At 45.8% G+C, this 20,464-nt stretch overlaps 1 protein-coding gene across 16 annotated transcripts in view; it reads left to right on the top strand.

The window, feature by feature from the left end:
* LOC147006763 (transformation/transcription domain-associated protein-like) overlaps positions 1-20,220 on the top strand; it is a 20,254-nt gene extending 34 nt beyond the window's left edge. The window contains exons 1-16 of one of the 16 annotated variants that reach the window (XM_085867958.1): positions 344-526; positions 2,644-2,751; positions 6,155-6,233; positions 6,322-6,557; positions 6,771-9,313; positions 9,474-9,664; positions 9,902-9,979; positions 10,156-10,326; positions 15,818-15,937; positions 16,170-16,289; positions 16,805-16,986; positions 17,113-17,443; positions 18,489-18,655; positions 19,327-19,434; positions 19,780-19,927; positions 20,009-20,220. In XM_085867958.1, coding sequence (XP_085724084.1) covers positions 9,971-9,979; positions 10,156-10,326; positions 15,818-15,937; positions 16,170-16,289; positions 16,805-16,986; positions 17,113-17,443; positions 18,489-18,655; positions 19,327-19,405 — 1,179 coding nt within the window. In that variant the 5' untranslated portion in view covers positions 344-526; positions 2,644-2,751; positions 6,155-6,233; ... (2 more) ...; positions 9,474-9,664; positions 9,902-9,970 and the 3' untranslated portion in view covers positions 19,406-19,434; positions 19,780-19,927; positions 20,009-20,220. The other 15 variants (XM_085867957.1, XM_085867956.1, XM_085867955.1 and 12 more) reach the window with 15 other exon arrangements.
* The last annotated feature ends 244 nt before the right edge of the window (positions 20,221-20,464 follow it).

Genomic DNA, 20,464 nt, shown 5'->3' with positions numbered 1-20,464 from the left:
TTTTTTTGCCGAACCGGAGGTGATCTAAACCGTGCCATTTGCTTGCCGATCCACGCTCCCGCTGCTTTGGGCGGTGTATAGGTCGCGTATTCCATTCGATTGGTTGTTTTTTATGAAGAGAAGAGGAAAATAAATATATACACGAGGTTAAACGTTTCCTCTGTATATGTAGTGAAACTTGTCACAGATGGTTTTCCTTTTCTTGGTCGTTTTGAGAAAATTCCACACGTTCTTCCCTGAACTGAGGGGGTTCCTCGTCGCAACACCGGAAGTCACGTGTTTGTACCGAAATCTCGTTTGACTCGTCCAAACCAGTTACCGTTTTGTGGTTTTACTGGTACAAGAGTAGTGTTTACACCTATGTTCGGTATCGCAATGATAAATCTCGTTTTCAATGTGTAATTTCACTTGATTCGTCGTTGGGGTGAGCCGGACGTCGAATTTTTAAGTAACCCGGAAGTAAAAATCCTTCCTTCCGGCGGTTGAAACGTTCATCTTTCTCTCGTGTTGTTTTCTCGATTGCCAGGTCGGTTTTTAATAATAATTATCCAACAATGTTTGTGACAGGTTCTGCGTGTTCGTTCATGGTGGTGTGGTTTTGTTTAAAATAAAATATTTCTTCTTGCTTTCTACAGTACGACGTTAAAATGAGGACGATTTAAATCGAGAACCAAGTTGTGAAATCCTCGATTTAATTTACGCAAGATCAGAACTTGAGTTTCCTCTTCAAGATCGGAATGAGAAAGAAGAGAACAAAATAAGTCGTGGGAGAGTAGAGGCAATGTGGATGGTTGATTGCCTTAGATGGGAAGAATAAATAATGAGCAAATAATGGAAATAGTAAACAAATAATGAGCAAATAATGGAAATAGTAAATAAATAATGAGCGAGTAATGGAAATAGTAAATATATAATGAGCGAGTAATGGAAATAGAGAATAAATAATGAGTGAGTAATGGAAATAGAGAATAAATAATGAGTGAGTAATGTAAATAGTAAATAAATAATGAGCGAGTAATAGAAATAGTAAATAAATAATGAGTGAGTAATGGAAATAGTAAATAAATAATGAGCGAGTAATAGAAATAGTAAATAAATAATGAGCGAGTAATGGAAATAGTAAATAAATAATGAGTGAGTAATGGAAATAGTAAATAAATAATGAGCGAGTAATGGAAATAGTAAATAAATAATGAGCGAATAATGGAAATAGTAAATAAATAATGAGCGAGTAATGGAAATAGTAAATAAATAATGAGCGAGTAAACACTCGAACAACGAGCTCACCTCGGCTGGTTAACCATCATCAAGGGTGTGTTCCATTACCAAGCAGCAAGCTATCGCTTGCCAAGCCACATGTCCCTCATCAACCGTTTCGTTGGAGTGCTTGTTTGAGTGCTTAATCGACTTGGCGAGCGCTCTACAAGCTGATTGGTCATGGAACACACTCCAGGTAGAAGGAATCTTGAATTAATTATTGATTTAGAAGGAGTAATGAATGAATTATTGATTTAGGAGTAATGAATGAATTTTTGATTTATAAGGGGTAATTAATGAATGATTGATTTTGAAGGAGTAATGAATGAATTATTGATTTAGGAGTAATGAATGAATTTTTGATTTGTAAGGGGTAATGAATGAATTGTTGATTTAGAAGGAATAATGAATGAATTTTTGATTTATAAGGGGTAATTAATGAATTATTGATTTTGAAGGAATAATGAATGAATTATTGATTTATGAGTAATGAATGAATTTTTGATTTGTAAGGGGTAATGAATGAATTATTGATTTAGAAGGAATAATGAATGAATTTTTGATTTATAAGGGGTAATGAATGAATTATTGATTTGGGTAGGAATAATGAATGAATTTTTGATTTATAAGGGGTAATGAATTAATTATTGATTTTGAAGGAGTAATGAATGAATTATTGATTTAGGAGAAATGAATGAATTTTTGATTTATAACGGGTAATGAATGAATGATTGATTTAGAAGGAATAATGAATGAATTATTGATTTAGAAGGAGTAATGAATGAATTTTTGATTTGGGTAGGAATAATGAATGAATTTTTGATTTATAAGGGGTAATGAATTAATTATTGATTTTGAAGGAGTAATGAATGAATTATTGATTTAGGAGAAATGAATGAATTTTTGATTTATAACAGGCAATGAATTAATTATTGATTTAGAAGGAGTAATGAATGAATTATTGATTTAGGAGTGATGAATGAATTTTTGATTTATAAGGGGTAATGAATGAAGTATTGATTTAGAAGGAATAATGAATGAATTATTGATTTAGAAGGAATAATGAATGAATTTTTGATTGATAAGGGTTAATGAATGAATTTTTGATTTAGAAGGAATAATGAATGAATCATTGATTTAGAAGGAGTAATGAATGAATGAATGATTGATTTAGAAGGAATAATGAATGAATTATTGTGCCTGATTCTTTGCCTGGCATCGTGTGCTTTGAGGTTCGTTCCGTGTTTCTTGGTTTGTTTCGCCGTCCGCGCCCTGTGCCTAAAGGTGTCGTTCATCTCGGGAATTCAGAGCCAATGTCGATGTCCTGCTCTACATTCACCTGTTTCAATGAATCGACCTGAGTTTGTGGGGTTACGTTGTGTGCAGAGCCGAACATGGAGCTCTCTGGGCCGACGGAAACCATCATCTTGGAACAGGCAAGCCTGGTGAAGACATGGCTGCGGCATTTTTGCATCATCATGGACAGCAACACCGGTGGGTTTGAGGTTCTTCAGGTGCCAGCGAGATACGTGGGTTTTATAAAGCTGTCATGGACCTGGTCTTTACAATCAGGCATGTTGCAAGAGTAACTGGTTTAAATCCAACATATGAAAGTGGCGAGGATTATATAAATGAATGACCCTTCCCACACTCTTGTAGCTGCATAAAGCAACCCAAGAAGACCTACACAAGGCGAGTGCGACGCTGTTTCGAACCCTTCCCAGAGTTCCTTCAGCACTTATCTTGTGTGGGTCTTCTTGGGTTGCTTTATGCAGCTACTTCGGCTGGAAGAGTGTGGAAGGGGTCAATCTCACACACACACACACACACACACACACACACACACACACACACACACACACACACACACACACACACACACACACACACACACACACACCAATGAGGCTCCCAAACATGTACCACATGCAAATGTCAAAAGCAGTCAATGTATAAATAAAGACCAACCCACGTCTCTCACCTGTGAATGGAGGAAATGGCCAATCAGCTCTCATCAAATCAACTCAGCCCAGGTGGCTAGGATTTTTGAAACATATTAACACCTCCCATGCTCCTCCAGCTGAAACCAGAAAGCGATGAAACCGGTCGGGTAGCTGAGGGGGTGTGTAGCATTGGGATTCTCATGTGTGGACGACGTGTGAATGCCTTTACAGCTGTGGAGGAACTCTGGGAAGGTTTTGATACAGCATAGCGCTTACCTTGTGTCGGCCTTCCTGGTTGTTTTACGCAGCGGTTTCGGCTGGAGGAGCATGGGAGGTGTGAATTTATTTCTGTAATCCGAGCCACCTGGGCTTAGTTGATTAGGTGAGAGCTGATTGGCTCTTCTCTCCATTCACAAGTGAGAGATGTGGGTGGGACTTTCTTTATTACATATATATATATATATATATATATATATATATATATATATATATATATATATATATATATTGTTAAGGATTCAGCGACGGAGGGATTCTCAACCCACTCCAGCCGTCTCCGGGATCTATAACGCAGGCCAGCTCAGCACAGGCCTCGGGTCACGCGCCTTCAATCGCGATACCAACGTAATCCTTGCACCTTGCCAGTTGGGGAAATAGAACCCCTGTTTACAGACTGGTTGTGTCAGACGCCGAGCGTTTTCTGCCTGTCTGTAACCATTTTTGGTTTTATATGCCAATCGAACGGATCGTTCCTCGACGCGACATGAATTAATCCATAGCGGCAACTTCATACGAATTAACCAGATTTATTGGGGAACATCGGGGATCACAACACAAGCAAAATTCACGACAATGGTTTTATGAACAATCTTCAACCCGTTCTTAACTAGGGAACCACGGACTGCAGGTTTCGAGGGGGTCGCGACCAAAATCTGCCTTAAACAATGTGCAGACAAAGACAGGCAGACACACAGCATGCATGCAAGGCAGAGTACTTGGTGATGTCTCATGGACGAGAGGACAGTGACAAAAGCACGAATGTCGCTCGCAACAGGCGGATGTCCACGGATTCGAACTCCCAGCTCAAGTCACCGCGTGCGCACGACCTCCTAAGCGCGTTCCAGCCCCGCGCAATGTCAACGATGGGCCTAGGCCGATCTCTCTCACGGTCCAGCATACAAATCCAGGCCTGGCCTGTTCTCCAGACAAGGCCCAAATCGAGGTGCCAGGCAAGCAGATCCGCAAACGTGACAAGCCATTGGTGTGAGCATGGACCGTCAGAGGCTCCGGCGTCTCCTCTCCTGCCTTCTCGCCTCGAAGCCCGACTTCCACTTCGTCCTCTCAGTTCCTCTCTCTCTCTCTCTCTCTCTCTCTCTCTCTCTCTCTCTCTCTCTCTCTCTCTCTCTCTCTCTCTCTCTCTCTCTCATTCTCTCTCTCTCTCTCTCTCTCTCTCTCTCTCTCTCTCTCTCTCTCTCTCTCTCTCTCTCTCTCTCTCTCTCTCTCTCTCTCTCTGTCTAATCACCTTTTCTTTCCGTAGAGTCGATCGCCGATTCGACGTGCAGGCAGCCTCTCTTACGTTCGCTCGCTTCAAAACACGAGCACCCTCTCGAGAGCGACTGTTCTCCAAACACTATTCTCTTTTCACGAAGCCTTTGTTCGCTCCTTCGACACACGAGGACGCCTTCTCTCAGCTACTGCAGTTTTCCAAACTGAGAACACCTTTTTCCTTTCGTTTCTCCTTCGCTCGTTCCACGAGCACGCCTCTCTCGGCGAAGCCGACTCGCTCCTCCCCTTAGCTCCACCTCCTCCCCTTGGCCACACCCTCCCAGCCGACTGGGCGAGGCCTATCGTCCGTAGAGGGGAGGAAGAAGAGGGCGCCCTTGTTCCACCACCACCGCTCAGACAACAAAACAGCCTCCTTCACCTCCCGAGACACATGTAACGTCCATTTTACCATACAACTTCGCTTTACATGCATTTCATGGGGGATCTGAGCTAATCCTATATTTAGTAGTCCAATAAGGGCCATTTCCGTAACAATATATATATATATATATATATATATATATATATATATATATATGTATGTATATCAAGTGCTCAACCAGCAGACGAACAAGAAATGCCTGCCACACGTTAACCTCTCTATGGTATACAAAACAGTGCTGGGGGTCGCGAGGAACAAGTTAAATTTTCAAAAGGCTCTTCTGGCAAACATTGGCATGGGCTCTACTAATTGGGAATGCGCTTATTGTTTGTCTCAGCCACACCCGCAAGATAATGATGATGTGCAGGGCTACAGCCTCCTCCATCTCTGAGGATTGTACTCACTCCGGGGAGGACCTTCTGCTCCATGCTGACGAAGGCCAACAAGCCTGAAACACGTGTAGGTGGATGTTTCCTTTCCGGGGTGAACTGGTCCATAAAAATGATCATTAAATTCTCCTCCTGGTGTTGGCTGCAGTGCAGTCCGACGGAGATGTTGGGGACCATTCCTTAGTGGGTGTGGGGAAGTGTTCTAAGTCCCCACAATGCCGGGTACGCACCGGGCAACTCCGGAAACCAATAGGGAGACACCGGGTACACACCGGGCAACGCCAGGTGTGCATTGGTTAATGCCGGGTACCCATCGGGCAACAACAGGTACCCACAGGGCAATGCCGGGTGCCGCTGCTCTTTTGTCATATTTCCTACATTGTCATGAGTCCGATTTGCATCCAGGAACACAACAGCCATGATGCCCCGACGAGCGGACACGGGTCATGGGAAATGCACACGCAGCGCGTGTGCGAACCCACTCGTTAGCATTCACACGTCATTTTGAACGTCCTGGATGAGCCGCAATCCAACATTAATAATTCCACACGATGCCAATACATTCAGCATGAAAAGTGTAAAAGTTTATCCTCCCGAACGTTTCTGATTTTTACTTTTCACCCTCTTGAAACCCTCAGAGTTCATTCCCCAGATGGACAAGCTTTTTGATGAGTCCATCTTGATTGGCTCGGGGTTCACTGTTGGAAAGACACTCCGGTAAGGGCTTTGGACATGCACAGAGTCAGTTATGGTCATTATGTCTGTTTTAACCTCTCAACGTCGCCCGATAACACTCTTCTTGCAGACCATTGGCTTTTCGCAACTTGGCAGATCGAGTGCACCGTGTGCGCAAACATCTGCCACTGTCAGAGCTGACATGAGCTGTGCGCGTCTTCGCTCGGAACATCGATGACGATACCCTTCTCATCAGAACCCAGACATTGTCGTGCAAGCTCCTGCTGAACCTCGTGGGATTGTATCCGTGCTCGCAGTGAGCAGGAGGGCGGCAATGGGCGCGAATTGCTGCTCAGAATGCTCGAGGTAGTTTTTTTTGTTCTGTTTTAAAGGACATTTGCATATTGGATGGCTCATAAAAAATGGAGGGAATGTTGAATTGATCATTAAGATTTTGGACTTTGGGTCATTCCAAGCTGCGAACGCATTGGTTGCACAAAATTGCATGAGTTGATTGCGTGAGTGATTGCCGTGCTGTCCTCCTCGTTTTCTCTTCCTCTCTGTCACAACACCTGACAGGTTTTTGTGCTGAAGTTTCACTCGATCAGCAAGAACCAGTTGCCAGCGATTTTAAAGCGGTGCAAGCTCCACGCTGAGCTCTCCTCGCAGTCCTCCGCGAGATGTTGCCACCTTCCACAACGTCAGCCACGACTCCAACCTCGACTTCTGCTGTTCCGACTCCCACAACTCCAGGCCCATCGTCCGCTGCTTCACCCCGAGTAGTGGGACGTGGCACAGGGCGCACCACTTCCGAACCTGGGGACAAACGGAGCTTTTGCGTGGCCGATTGTCGAGATCTCGTGAAGACTTTGGTTTGGGGAGTCAAAACAATCGCTCGGACCATCGGTTCCCCCCCAAGTCCACCGGGGGTGGATCCCCGGCACCGAGTCAGTTTGTGTCTGCTTCGTGGAATGATTTTTTATGGATGAAAGGGGTCCGCTCGTTGACTGGACTTTGGGTGTCTCTGGTGACTGGTATTAAAATATCAACGATTTCTGTTTCATTTCAGTGAAGTGAAGAGTTGGGTTAAAAAATTGTAACGTTTTGGGTTTACAGGTGCCTATTTCACTTGGTACTCCTTGTTTTCTCGTCCTCACTGTCTTTTACAGATAAGGCACCGGAACACAAACAGTTTCATCCGAAAGAGACTCGAATCTTCATGAAACTGGTGAAGTATGCTCTGCAAGCTCTTCACATCTTTCAGGTACGGTTGAAAATGTTTTATTTTCTATACCGTGTCGAGGCTCGTATGAGAGGTAACGCACATCACACATCAAGGGGGGGCATGAGACAAGAGGGGTGGGAGAGGGAAGGACGAAACAATGGGGAACAGAGACATTAGGAGATCTGTGGAAGGGAGAGGGATTGGACGCGGAACACGGGGAATACAAGATGGATATTACGGGGAGTTTCAGGAAGGAAAGCAGGGAGGAGGTGGATTAGGGTGGCTTAACGGGGGGGGAGAAAAGATCATGGTTGTGGATGGGGGAAGGTAACAGGTGGTGGTGAACTGCTGTTTTGAAGCCTTGGATGGAAGAGTGGGATTGAATAGAGTGTGGGAGTTTATTCCAAAGGCGGGAAAAAAGAGGAATGAAAGGGTAAAGGTGAGCAGTGATTCGTGGTTTTGGTAGTTTTTACCAGAAGGGGGTTGTTGACGGACCTTGAGCAACCTGCGGAAATATGGCGGGGCGGGACATATCACAGAAAGAGCATGGGGGGTGGCAAGACTGGAGAAGAGACGGTAGAAGACAGAAAGACCACCGACCTGCCTGCGGTGAGAGAGTGAGAGACCCAAAGACTCAGCCTCATTGCGGGAGATACCAATGATCCGAAATGCCTTGGTTTCCACAATGTGAAGCCGAGGAAGGTGAGAGGCAGGAGCACCAGCCCAGAGGGGAGAGCAGTACTCCACCAGGCTGCGGACGAAAGCTTTGTATTTGGTCAGGAGCTCAGGTGGGCCGAGGAAGGACTTTGCACGACGGAGGATTCCCAGTCGACGACTGGCTTTGGAGGCCAGGTTGGAAATGTGGCTTTCCCAGGAAAGATCATGGCAGATAGTGAGACACAGAAGCTTGAAAGAAAGGACTTCTTCCAGAGGATTGTTGAGAAAGCAGATGGGGGGTAGGGGGGGTTCTAAACGGTCCTTTCAGAGAGACACAGTGAGAGTGTGAGATTTGTCAACGTTGAAAGACATGTTCCAATCAAAAAGAAAGACAAAAACAATCTGCAGCATTAACCCTTGAAGCTAGAATCATGAATTTTCTTGTGCTTCATCCTCAGGTCATTCACCACCGAACGGGCCCATCGCGTCAGGTTCTATTGGGTCGTCGACTACCCATGTCCGCCTACCGGCTTGTTTGTTTGTTTGTCTGTCTGTGCACAGGATATCTCAAAAAGTTGTGGACGGATCCGGATGAAATTTGGTGGACAGGTTGGGTGTGCGACAAGGGCGAACTGATTAGATCTTGGTGAAGATCCGGATCTGACTCCGAGAATTTTTTTTTTTAATGATTCTTCACCATTGAGAGATAAGGCCAAATGTGACGTACAGGACGATATCTCAAAAAGTTGTCGACGGATTCGGACGAAACTTGGTGGCGACGTTGGGTGTGTGCCCACGACGAATTGATTCGATTTTGGTGAAGATCCGAAGTACGAGAATTGTTTAATTTTTAAAGTGATTCTTTACGATTGAGAGATTTGGCCAAAAACCATGTATACGGTATCGCCTGATATTTCATTGAAAAATGTGTTGGGCCCGATATGTTCTCGCTCATCAGACATTACGTGGTGGAGGTATGCGCTCCACCGAATGCCCTTCTCGTTATTCATGGATTCCGATTGTCCTTTGTACATCTTCCATTGTCCAGGTAATTTCCATTCTTCTCTCCTCCCAGGTGCTTCAGGACATGATTCCTCCAAAGAAACATGTGCTCGAGCATCATGTGCCTGCCAATGTGCAGATCGGACTCATGGAGGGAAACACTTTCTGTACAACTTTGCAGCCTCGCCTCTTCAGCATGGACCTCAATATCCTGGAGCACAAGGACTTCTTCTCCGAGGTGTGTTGAGCTCAACCAGGTACCTTTACTGCATTGTGATATTAAGTCTTTACGTCTTCATTATACCACTTCCATGTTCATTTTACTCTCTCTCTCTCTCTCTCTCACATCGAGAAATGTGTGTCACTGACTTTAGATCTTTAACCTCACACCTTTTCAGTTGTTGAGGCTTTGTGAAGCGGAGGATGCAACTCTCGTCAGTTTACCTTGCTACAAGAGTCTACCATCGCTCATGCCACTGCGTCTCGCCGCACTCAGTACGCACGGACCAGGAACAACTTGGGATTTAGGGACGATGCTTGAGGGAGGAGGAAGACAGCTGGAAATGCTGGTCTCTTTACAAGTGAAAAAGTAGGAGCCATGTAATTGTCATGTTCTCAAATATGGTGGAATCTTAATGCCCCACCCCCCACCCCCCACGCCTCTCTTCGTTATGTAAATAATAGTTGGCCCCAAACATTCCGCTAACTTATCTGAAATATTCCGAAATGTCATATATTTGGGAGCTACCTTTTGAACGTCATGTGGTGGAACTGGCATGCAGATGCCCTCGCTTCTTGCAACTACCTTCCGGATGTGCGGGAAAAGATCACTGCTGTCCTTTTCAAGACCTTGAATTCCACCAACGATGAGCTACAGAAAGCTTGAGAGGTTTCCATGGCGAAGGTACGGATTTAATTCGGACGAATCCCATGTTTCGAGTTTATTTTCACACTCAGCTATGTCAGCAAAGTGCTATGTAAGGATTCTGTTGTCCCATTGTACGTTTACCTTGTTCCTTTAATGTCTCTTCATCACTACTTGTGTGTTCCTGTACAAACTCCTCTTATTTGTTGGAACAGTTTCTGGAAGAGAGAACCGTTGAGATGGACCACATCCACAACCTGATGCGTCCATTGCTCATGCTGGTCAGAGACTACCGGAGCTTGACGCTCAACGTGCTATGCAGGTTCGCGTCGGTCATTCGTCTCTTCCCCAGCTCTCTCGACGACAAGGTCCGCAATAAGATAATGGTGAGATGCGGCCCGATTCCATCTGCTGTCGATGTATTCACGACACATCCCTCCGTCCATCTCACTTCCTGTCCTGTATCTGGTGCATGTAAGAGCTTTATGGTCCAATGCTCAGGATGAAAGTCTTCTTCTGCATTGTTGAACTCGAAACCTTTCCTTTTTCTCCATCTTTTGCACATCCATCGTTGTTCCACAGAAACATTTTTTTGTAAATGGATGGAGGTCGTTCTGCTCGCTCATGAAGATGGACAGTGCACTGACGGCTCGGTGAGTTTGAGCGTCAATGATTGGGTGTAGGAGCCCTCGGCTTGGCTGCACACTTCATTGCTTGGGACCCAAAATGCATCGAAACACATAAAACTCGAGTACATGTACATGTACAGCTCACTTACATGGAACTTTAAATGTTGTCCTGTTATACGCCGAGGAGAGCTTTCATGTGACGTTTCAAGGTGCAATGGGACGTCATCAGTGAGGACGCTTTTCCAGCACAGAGCAAGTTGTTGCTGGTGAAGTTTTCAAAGGCCACCAGTTCCAAACAAAGTTCCTGTACTGGAAAAGCCAAAACTACTCGTGCTTTGTTTGTTTGTTTTTTTTCCCCCCCCTTGGCCTAGATTCCTTTGGAGATTGCACATTTGCTTGTGGTGGGGTCCACTTTAAACCCCAAAATTATGAGATTTATTTGGTACTGGTGTGATTGAAACTGTGGTTTGACAGCTTGGCGAGAAGCCTCAGGCAGACTCAGTTTTCTCACAAAGTCAAGTGACAAGAGCAATATTGAGAATTTTGATTGTCTATCTATAATTCCAGCAATGTGTGTGTGTCTGTCTGTATGTCTGTGACCGCTGTTTCTCGACAACCACTGGTCCGATCTAATTGAAACTTGCCAGGTGTATTGTTGGGGACCTGAGGATGTGCCTTTTCAAGGTTTGATATTAATCGGACAAGTGCTTCCCAAGTTATGGCCATTTATTTACCAACCAATGACATGACACGTTGCTGCGGCCATTTATTTACCAACCAATGACATGACACGTTGCTGCGGCCATTTATTTACCAACCAATGACATGACACGTTGCTGCGTGGGCGTGGCTGCGTAGGCCGGTGCGCGGCCGGCCGACGATGACGTCACGGGCCGTTACGGTTACATGGCAGCGAATGTCATGACAAGCAAAGACAGGGAGGTAAACTTGATTTTAATTTGGATTTTAATTAACTCTGTGTGTGTGGAAGTGTGGTTGTCGCGAGAACGCGAGAGCGAAGGAACGACCTGTGTGGTTGTCGATTGTGGCTCACGGTTTGAAAGTTTTTTTTTTGTTTCTTTTTGAGTGCAAGCCATGAGTGAAGATTGCCTTGGACACCATAAGATGAGAGTTTGGTGAGCAGTGCGGAATGCCAGACCGTATCCAAAGCTAGTGATATGTCTCGGGGAGTTGGCTCTGATCTCATGCCTGGCATTGAGGATCTATATCCATTGTTGGGAGAGCAGAAGCAGCATGTCCAGGGAAGAGTGACCTGGTCTGAAACCCGGAAATCAGAACATTGGAGAAGAGGAAGGATTTCATGTCTGAAGCGATGATGGATTCCGTAACCTTGCTGATGTTTGGGAGAAGGCTGATTGGTCTGTCGTTGCAGGGATCTGTTTTTGCACCTTTTTTAATGCAGAGAGGTAATGTTTGCTGATTTCCAAGGAGATGGCAGATGACCTTGAGCAAATGAGTGGGTGAAAAGAACAGAGAGAGGGTGAGCAAGAGCAGAGGAGCAGGTATTTAGGACACGTGGGCTGATGCCGTCTGGACCGGTTGCATCATCTGTCTGAGTCGAGGTTTGGCAGCAAGCTCTCCACCTTGTGAGGAGAAAAGGACCCAAAGTCCAGGAACAGCTGGGTGCGACTGGGTAAAGTTGGTACAGAAAAGCGATGGGTTTGTGAGGCAACATTTAGAAGCAAACATGGAGTTTCGGCACTCAGCCTTTTCACGTGCGGTGTCAGCTGTGCGGCCATTTGAGGTAAGGGAGGGGATGGAGGGGGAACATACCCCAGAAACAGACTTAACCAGATTCCACCAGGATTTTGAGGAGGGTGAGAGGTTTGAGAGTTCAGACTTGAAATAAGAAAGATGTTTTTTTCTGACTCTCCTGAGGGTAGACACACATTTGTTCCGAGCTTTGTGGACGGAACTGAGATTGCCTTCAGAAGGATTTGCCTTTCAGGAGGCGAAGGCAAGTTGTTTCAGGACAAGTTTCTCCACCAGGACGAGGCTCAGGTCTGTCATACCGGAGGAGGGAGAAACCAGGGAGAGAAAATAAGGAGTCAGAGACATCTTGAAGGAGGAAAGTTTCTGTAAAACAGATTATGTCTGGTTTGTCAGTGGCAACCTGGATGGAGAGAGATGTTGGGTTAGAGCGATGGTCCTGGATGTTTGAGGTCCACAATGTTTAGGAAGAGGGAGGGAGGAGGCTTTCGCTGCACGAGGGGGTATGGGAGGAGGAGGGTAAAATGTGGGAGGTAGAGTGAGCTGTTGACAGTGTGTGGGATATTGCAGAAGAGCTTGGGGAGAGGGCTGGATGAGAAGGAGGACAAAGGGCGATGTGGTGATGGAATGAGGCACTATGTGGAGTAATAAGGGAGGGGGTAGAGGGAAGTAGAAGATTGTACGAGGTAGAGGAATGAGACGGAAGAGAAAGGGCAGGGGAAAGAGGAAGCTTTGTGGATGTGAGGGGTCGCAACTTTGAGAAGTGGGAATGAGGGCAGAGATTTGAAGGGGAGGATGAGGGGGAGATTTGAGGGAGAAAGGTGTGGGGGATACATGGAGGGGGAAGAGAGTGAAGTTTGCTTTGAAGAGGGAGCAGGCTGCTGATTTGAAACGGAGGGGTGACACGGAAGCTTTTACGACGATGAGAGAGAGAGAGAGAGAGAGAGAGAGAGAGAGAGAGAGAGAGAGAGAGAGAGAGAGAGAGAGAGAGAGAGAGAGAGAGAGAGAGAGAGAGAGAGAGATCACGGCCATGGCGGAGGAGGGAGAGGTGGGAATAGGGGAAGGATGAACCCGGGTCGTGGTATGGTGAAGACGGGAGCGGACAAGGGGAGGAAGGACATTTGAAGGGGTGGGAAAAGGGGGAAGTGTGATGAGAGGAAAGTTGGAGCATGAGGGAGATTTTGAGAAGTGCAATGATTGAGAGAGCGAGATATCTGTTGTGTTGGAACAGAGTCCACAGATGTTTAAACACCACACAGTTTGGAACACCAGAGGAGGAGCTGTTAGTAAAGCAGAGGACAGTGGAGAGGTGCTAAGAGAGGAGGTAGGCAGAGGAGCAAGATGGGAGGAGGTATAACAGGGGAGGAGTGAGGAGGAGGTAGATTTAAGGAGGTGGGGTGAATTGCCACTCAATTTGGACAGAAGGCACGATTGATGGAACACACGAACATGCATTGCAAAATGTGATTTTAAAAATTTTACGTCAGACGATACATTTGAAGACGTGAGGGGAGGGGTGGAATCAAGGTGAGTTTAGAGAACGAGTACATGCCAGTACATGAGTGGCCGTACGTGCAAAAAAAAAATTCAAACCACGTGCCAGAAACAACAACTACACAGGCCGTTCCTTCGCTCTCGTAAACGACGACTGCATTGGGACATTGTGTTTATCTATAAATGCGCATAAGAAATCGAGAAATTATTGGAATACCGTTAGTAATCACGATCCGGAAGTCCGTACATTGTAACCCGTAATGGGGAACGCGGCCGAGGATCTCTTCCCCAACGGCCACGCCTCCGCAGCAACGTGTCCTGTCATTGGTTTGGTAAATAAATGGCCATAACTTGGGAACCACTTGTCCGATTAATATCAAACCTTGAAAAGGCACAAACTCAGGTCCCCAGCAATATACCTGGCAAGTTTCAATTACATCGGACCAGTGGTTGGCGAGGAACAGCGGTCACACACACACACACATATACACACACACAGATTGCTGGAATTATAGATTGATGGAGGAAAGAAACACTGTCACAGTTGGACTTTTCAGGTACAGGATCGATGATGGGGTGGAGTAAAGGAAAAAGGTTGAAAAGACAAAGATCGTGAAGGTGAATGGCAAATACCTTCACGATCAAAGTGGGAATGTAAAGGTGGATCGGCAAGGAAGAGGAAGAGAGGAAGAGGAAATCACGTGGTTACGGGAGGTAAGTAAGGGAAGAAGGGATTAAATTTTTTTTTAAGACATTTGGCAGAGACAGTAGTTGGGAGGATTTGAAGGAGTGGAAAAAAGGGATTGTGGTGAAAATACAAAGCTGAAAGTAACAAGGAGAAAACACAAGAAACACGATCGTGCACACAGACGACGGTCAGGGGTAGGCCCCAAGGAACCCGGAATGAAAAGTCCGACGAATACTCGCCAATTGGCGCAAGTTTTAAAACGAAACCGAACTCGGAGCACACAGGAAACACGGAGACAACAAGATACAAATAAAAACGACCGAGAAAACTTGTTTTTGAGAAGGTTGGTGGAGCAGCTCAAGAACCGGAACCGGAAGTGATTGGTGTCGAGCCTATCGTTTGAGATCACGTACACCTTGTGAACTCACCAGACGGGAACGAAACACGTACATTCATTCATTCAATCATTCATACATACATTGTTATTGTGGTCTTTCACATCTGTACTTTTGCGGTGTGTTGTCTCTGTGGCTCTTGGAATCGGATGAATGTGAAGATGCATCAGCAGGTGGGTCCCTCGTCCTTCTTTAGCTTGAGACAGTAGCCTGGGTTCACATCCCGACCCAGCTATAAACTGCCATCCCGGCGTTTGGGCAGGCAGGGTCATTCATCAATGTGTTTGTGTCCTTCGGATGAACGTTCAACTGGATGTCACATCTGCCGGAATCACACCCTGCCCCCCTCTCCTTCTCGCACCCATTTTCCTCTCTGACCCCCTAACCCACCCCTCTCCCTCTCTTCCGAGCCCTCTCCCAATCGACGGGTTGTATTTGCTGGTATACAAATATAATTTGAAATAAAATATTTAAATGTATGTTCGTTTTTTTTTTTTTATTCATACTCAATATAATATTCAGTATTATTCAATTAAGTTATTCGATTTTGGGCCAGATGTGGTAAAGGTCAAGGGACAAAGGTCAAGGTCAAACTCTGAAATGTTATTGTTTACGCCCGAACTCAAGAAATATTGGACAGGATTTCATCAAACTTTGCAAAAAGGTGAAGTTTGACAGGGCAATTAACTGATTAGATTTTGGGCCAGATATGATAAAGGTCAAGGGTCAAATATGTCAATTCTCAAAGTGTTTGTGCGGGAAAGCGGAGGCATACCCCGTCGACTGCGCGCAGTCGAATTACTCTCGTTTTTTTTTTTTTTACCATGTCTTTGCACTCTTGGACTCCAATGTATGTCGTTCATGGAATTTTTTAAAAGCTCATATAACTTGTACTTCTACTTCTTACCGGCTTCCCACCACACCTCCCCGCTGTCCCCAGGAGATGAAGATCTGTGTATCCATCATCACCCTGTTGCACCAGACACCGGCCGCTCCCCAGAGATTTGTCAAACCGGTGCTGGACGCCGTTATGAAAATCGAAAGAGTGATGCTGATTGAGGTCAGACCATGTTTCAGGGGTTCCGTTGTGGTTGTAGGTATTAGTATCAAAGGAGAATTCTCTCCTGGGGTTTTCAGCCCAGGTTTGTGCTTGCTTGATTGAACAAAGGTCCTTTGTTGTTGTACCGTACAGCGTCGGACCTTTATTTCACCCCACCCCAATTATTTTGACATACTTTCCTTTTTTTTTTTCTTCTTCCTTTTTTGCTATCATGATGCGTGACTTTCCACAGGCCGGAAGCCCCCTCAGAGAACGGTTGATCAAATTCCTGACTCGCTACCCGGTGGACACACTCCAGCTGTTCATGAAGGAGTGCTCACTGAACGATCCACAGTGGAGCCGCATGTTTATGGTGGGACACAGGCATCATCCCAACTGATTGGAAGAGGGGCCTTGTTGTCCCTCTTTGGAAAGGGAAGGGTGATCGCCAACACTGCAACAACTGCAGTTGTGCTGTTCTCAGTGCTGGGCAAGGTCTTTGCTCGGATAATTCTTGATAGGGTTCGCCACCATCTGCTTGAGCTGCCTTCTCTTCCCCTCATGCTGCCTTCCCTCCCACTTACCTCCTCCCAAACCCCTCCCCTCTCCACCCCCCCATGCACATCTCCGGGTTGTCTCCACGTGCTATATTGACATGCTGTTTTAAAGTATCTCATTTCATTCGATCCTGCACTACCCCTCCTTCCTTTCTCTACAAGTCCGACAACCAAACGCAAGTCTCGAACCCCGCCCCCCCCTTAATATTCCCATCAGTGAAGCGACGGGCTGTAACTTGCTTGTCACAAATAAAGTTTGGTCAGATCACGTGACCTTTATTTATCCATCAATTTTTCATCTATTTCCATTCAATTAATTATTTTTCCACAGGTAATCAGTGTCATTGTGAAGTACGATGAAAAATGGCTGCCGGGACAGCCTGCATTGGCAAGCCACCTGCGTCGAGTGTGGATCGGTGATGCCTTCCAGGAGGGGCATCGCAAAGAGCACATTGTCACGCCACATTGGAAGGAGCCCAAGCTGCTCGCTTTCTGCCTGCTCAACTACTGCAAGTATGTGGAAATGGTCTCCTCTGGGTTTGGTCGCAACTGAACCACCTGTAGAACTCCCATTCTCCGTCTTCCTCCGTCATCTCCATCTCGGTGTGAAACTTCTCACCGCCGTTATTTTCTTATCAGACACCACTACGGTCAGACGGACCTGCTCTTCCAGCTGCTCAGAGGCCTCACGACTCCATTCCTTTGCCACTTGTCCTTCCTCAAGGATTACCTTGAGGAAGAGCTTCCGAGGCAATACTCAGCGCAGCACAAGCGCCTGCTCTTCTTCAAGTTTGTGGAAATCTTTCAGGACTCATCCTTTCCCGAGGAGCTGAAGGCCAAAGCGCTCCAGCACGTTTTGATACCCGCCTTCCAGCACAGCTTGGAGCGTGGACAGGTGGAGGTGTTGCTCGACCCGGCTAATCCCGAGGGGGACAGTCCAGAGAGCTTCAGCAGCATCTTTATCAGCAAGGTAAGCCCTCCCTCGAACACACACACACACACACACACACACACACACACACACACACACACACACACACACGATGCAATTGTATAAATGTTAGGAGGACATGGATATGAGGAAACATCAGAGGACAGACCACTTTCATATATATATATATATATATATATATATATATATATATATATATATATATATATATATATATATATATATATATATATATATATATATATATATATATATATATATATATCAGAAGGATATTCGAAGACAATGGACAAATCAACACAGTGTAAGGATTTGAACCTGGGATCATGACATTCTCAGCTCGGTGCTCAGAGGGGAGCACTAAACAGGCAAATCCCATGTATATGGAAGTTTAACCTCAAACACAAAGCCTGGTGTTGGCTTAATGGTCCAGGTGGCTGGCTTAAGAGTCGAGGGTCTTGAGTTCGAGCCAGGTGGGTTGACTCAGCCTGTCGTTCTTCTGAGGTTGGCAAAATGAGTTCCACCTTCCCTTGAAACAGGGGCACTGCATCAGCGACACACCTGCGCTCCCAGAAGAGATGCAACCAGCAGCCGCAGGTTACATACGAACACTAGACCAGCACTCGGCAGAGCGTGTACCTCCGCCAGGCTGAAGAGTTTACGTTTTGCTTCCCACTGATAGACCGGATCTGGATTCGGACCGGAACCAAAATCGAATCGTCTTGTTTCTGTCACCGAGCCAATCAATTCCATCCACCTCGTTCTGTCATAAACTGTCCACAACTTTTTTTTGAGATATCCTGTTCACAGACAGACAGACGAGCAAGACAGGTGTGAAAACACGACCTCTGTCCACATTCCTCGGTGGAGGTCATGATGACCTCTTCCGCTGCCTTTTGCCATCATCGACACCATCTTGCGAGCCTCGCTTTGTAATTTTATGTTCCATCCAGATCATTTTGTGAATGTTCTTCCAAGAATTCTGGCTGACTAATTGGCCATAGTTTTGGATTCCTCACTCTCATCTGCGTTGCATTCCACCATACCCTCTTGTATTGCGCAGATGCTGGAGCCAGAGAGACAAGGGGACATGCCGGATGTCCTGCGCATCGCGTTGCTGCAGTTCTCCGCACTGCTCATCCAACACGCCTCTCTCCACATGTTGTTGTCGTCATGTTCTCGGTGGTGTTGGCAGTGCTCGTGCTGGAGATCCAAACTCAGCGGATGGAGGTGAAGCCGCGATGCCGGGGACGAGCCAAAGTTCGAGTGCGATTGGTGGTGTGGTGCAGGTTTGTGAAGCCGTTCCGTGCTGTGACTGGTGTGGTGAGTGGTGAGATTGGACGTGATGTAAGTCAGATTAGACGTGATTAGACTTTGTAAATCCTGATGACGTCATCTTTGCTTTTTTGCTTGTTCGGGTTCCTTCTGATGACTCCAATGCAGGACTCGTACCTATTTGGTCTTCCATTTGATTTTGAATTGAATTTATTTTAATCCCATTCTAAATTCAATTAAATATTTATAAAAAATATATATATATATAATGTGGCAGTTCTAATTACGTCTCTTATTCATGACGTAACACACCAGTACACAAACGCTACTCACAATGAACCACACAACAAGACCTGCTGAGGGTCTGCAATCTCTGATTGCTCTTTTTCTTGTTTAATTTTGTTTAATGATAAAATTTTTTGTCTGCAATCTCTGAATGAGCGATGGCAGTGAAAGTCGCACATTGGATGAACTCAACAGGACGTCGGTTGAGGTATTCAAATGGCCATGGGAAGCAAGAAGAAGCTGACGTTGATGTGATGATGAATTTGATTGACGTGGACCTGATCGTGGTTTCTGACCCCTTAATTGTGATCTCTCCACACCGTGCGCTTTGTTTCGCTCAGGCTGTGGTCCGTAACCCGGCTGGACCCCACAAACAGCAGTCCAGCAAGACAATGGACAAACAATATACAGACGCGGTGATCAACTTCTTGATACGTATTGCTTGCCAGGTACCACAATGCTTATCTCGAATTCAGCATCGCACCATTTTCATGATTCCAATGTGTTTTATCACAACAGCCCACTTTTTGATGATCTGATGTGATCAGGTTAACTCGAGGGGCCACTAAAGAGGTTATAGACCAGGGAGGAGATACCATAGTTTTGTCGTTCTGGCCAACTCATGCGGACTAAACTATTAGATTGTTAACAAAAGAATATGGAGTGAAGTGTTGTGTTCCTTTTGAAGATCACTGAGATGTTTAAATGGAGGAATGCGAATTTAGCTCTCAACTTAATTTCCCAAGATGCAGTTTTTTTTTTTTTGGTTCAAAAGACCTTGCCATGTGCTGCAGGTGAAACACCAGAATCCTGTGTTGGGCTCTATGGGGGGAACTGTTGTCTCGTCGCTCCATGACACTACTCCAAATCGCTCTGAAGTCCAGCGTGGGGCACGGTGCCGAGCTCAAGCTTCAGTGGTTCGACAAACTGCTCATGACTGTCGTGAGTTCGATGATCTGACGGGTCATCTCACATTCTTTTACGTGATTCTTTTGCACAGGTGTGTCATGAATATTTCTCCAGGAACAAGGTGCGCAGGCTGACCTGGTCAAGGTGTGTACGGGCCTTGAGGTGTTGTCCTTTCTGCTGACGGTGCTACCTCCAAGCGCACAGTTCCTGCCATCTTCAAGCCACTACAACGGGGTCTCGGCGCATGCATGATCTCCCATGACACCAAGGTGCTCCGTGCGGTCCAGGGCCTCTTGTCGCGCCTCATGAGCTCTTTCCCTACGGAACCAGGTGAGTCTCAGTTATTTTGCTTCTTGCGATAAATTCGACCTTCCCTTCCCTTTGTCACCCTTTGCACTCAATTTTGCCTTTGTTCTGCCTTTTTTGTCCCCCGCCCCTCCGACAAGGCCGAAGACGAGCGACATTAAAATGAGCTCCGTCTGACCGGCCGATCATCCGTCCATGTGCTGTTTTTTTCTTCGTGTTAGTTCAAAAACTGTTGAAGATTTAACTTTCATTCTGCAGATATAT

This window comes from Eptatretus burgeri, unplaced genomic scaffold (genome assembly GCF_056783735.1).
Source record: "Eptatretus burgeri isolate ZD-2024b unplaced genomic scaffold, Ebu_testis_v1 Ebu_testis_scaffold_3154, whole genome shotgun sequence".
NCBI lineage: Eukaryota > Metazoa > Chordata > Myxini > Myxiniformes > Myxinidae > Eptatretus > Eptatretus burgeri.
This window is presented reverse-complemented; position numbering and strand designations above follow the sequence as displayed.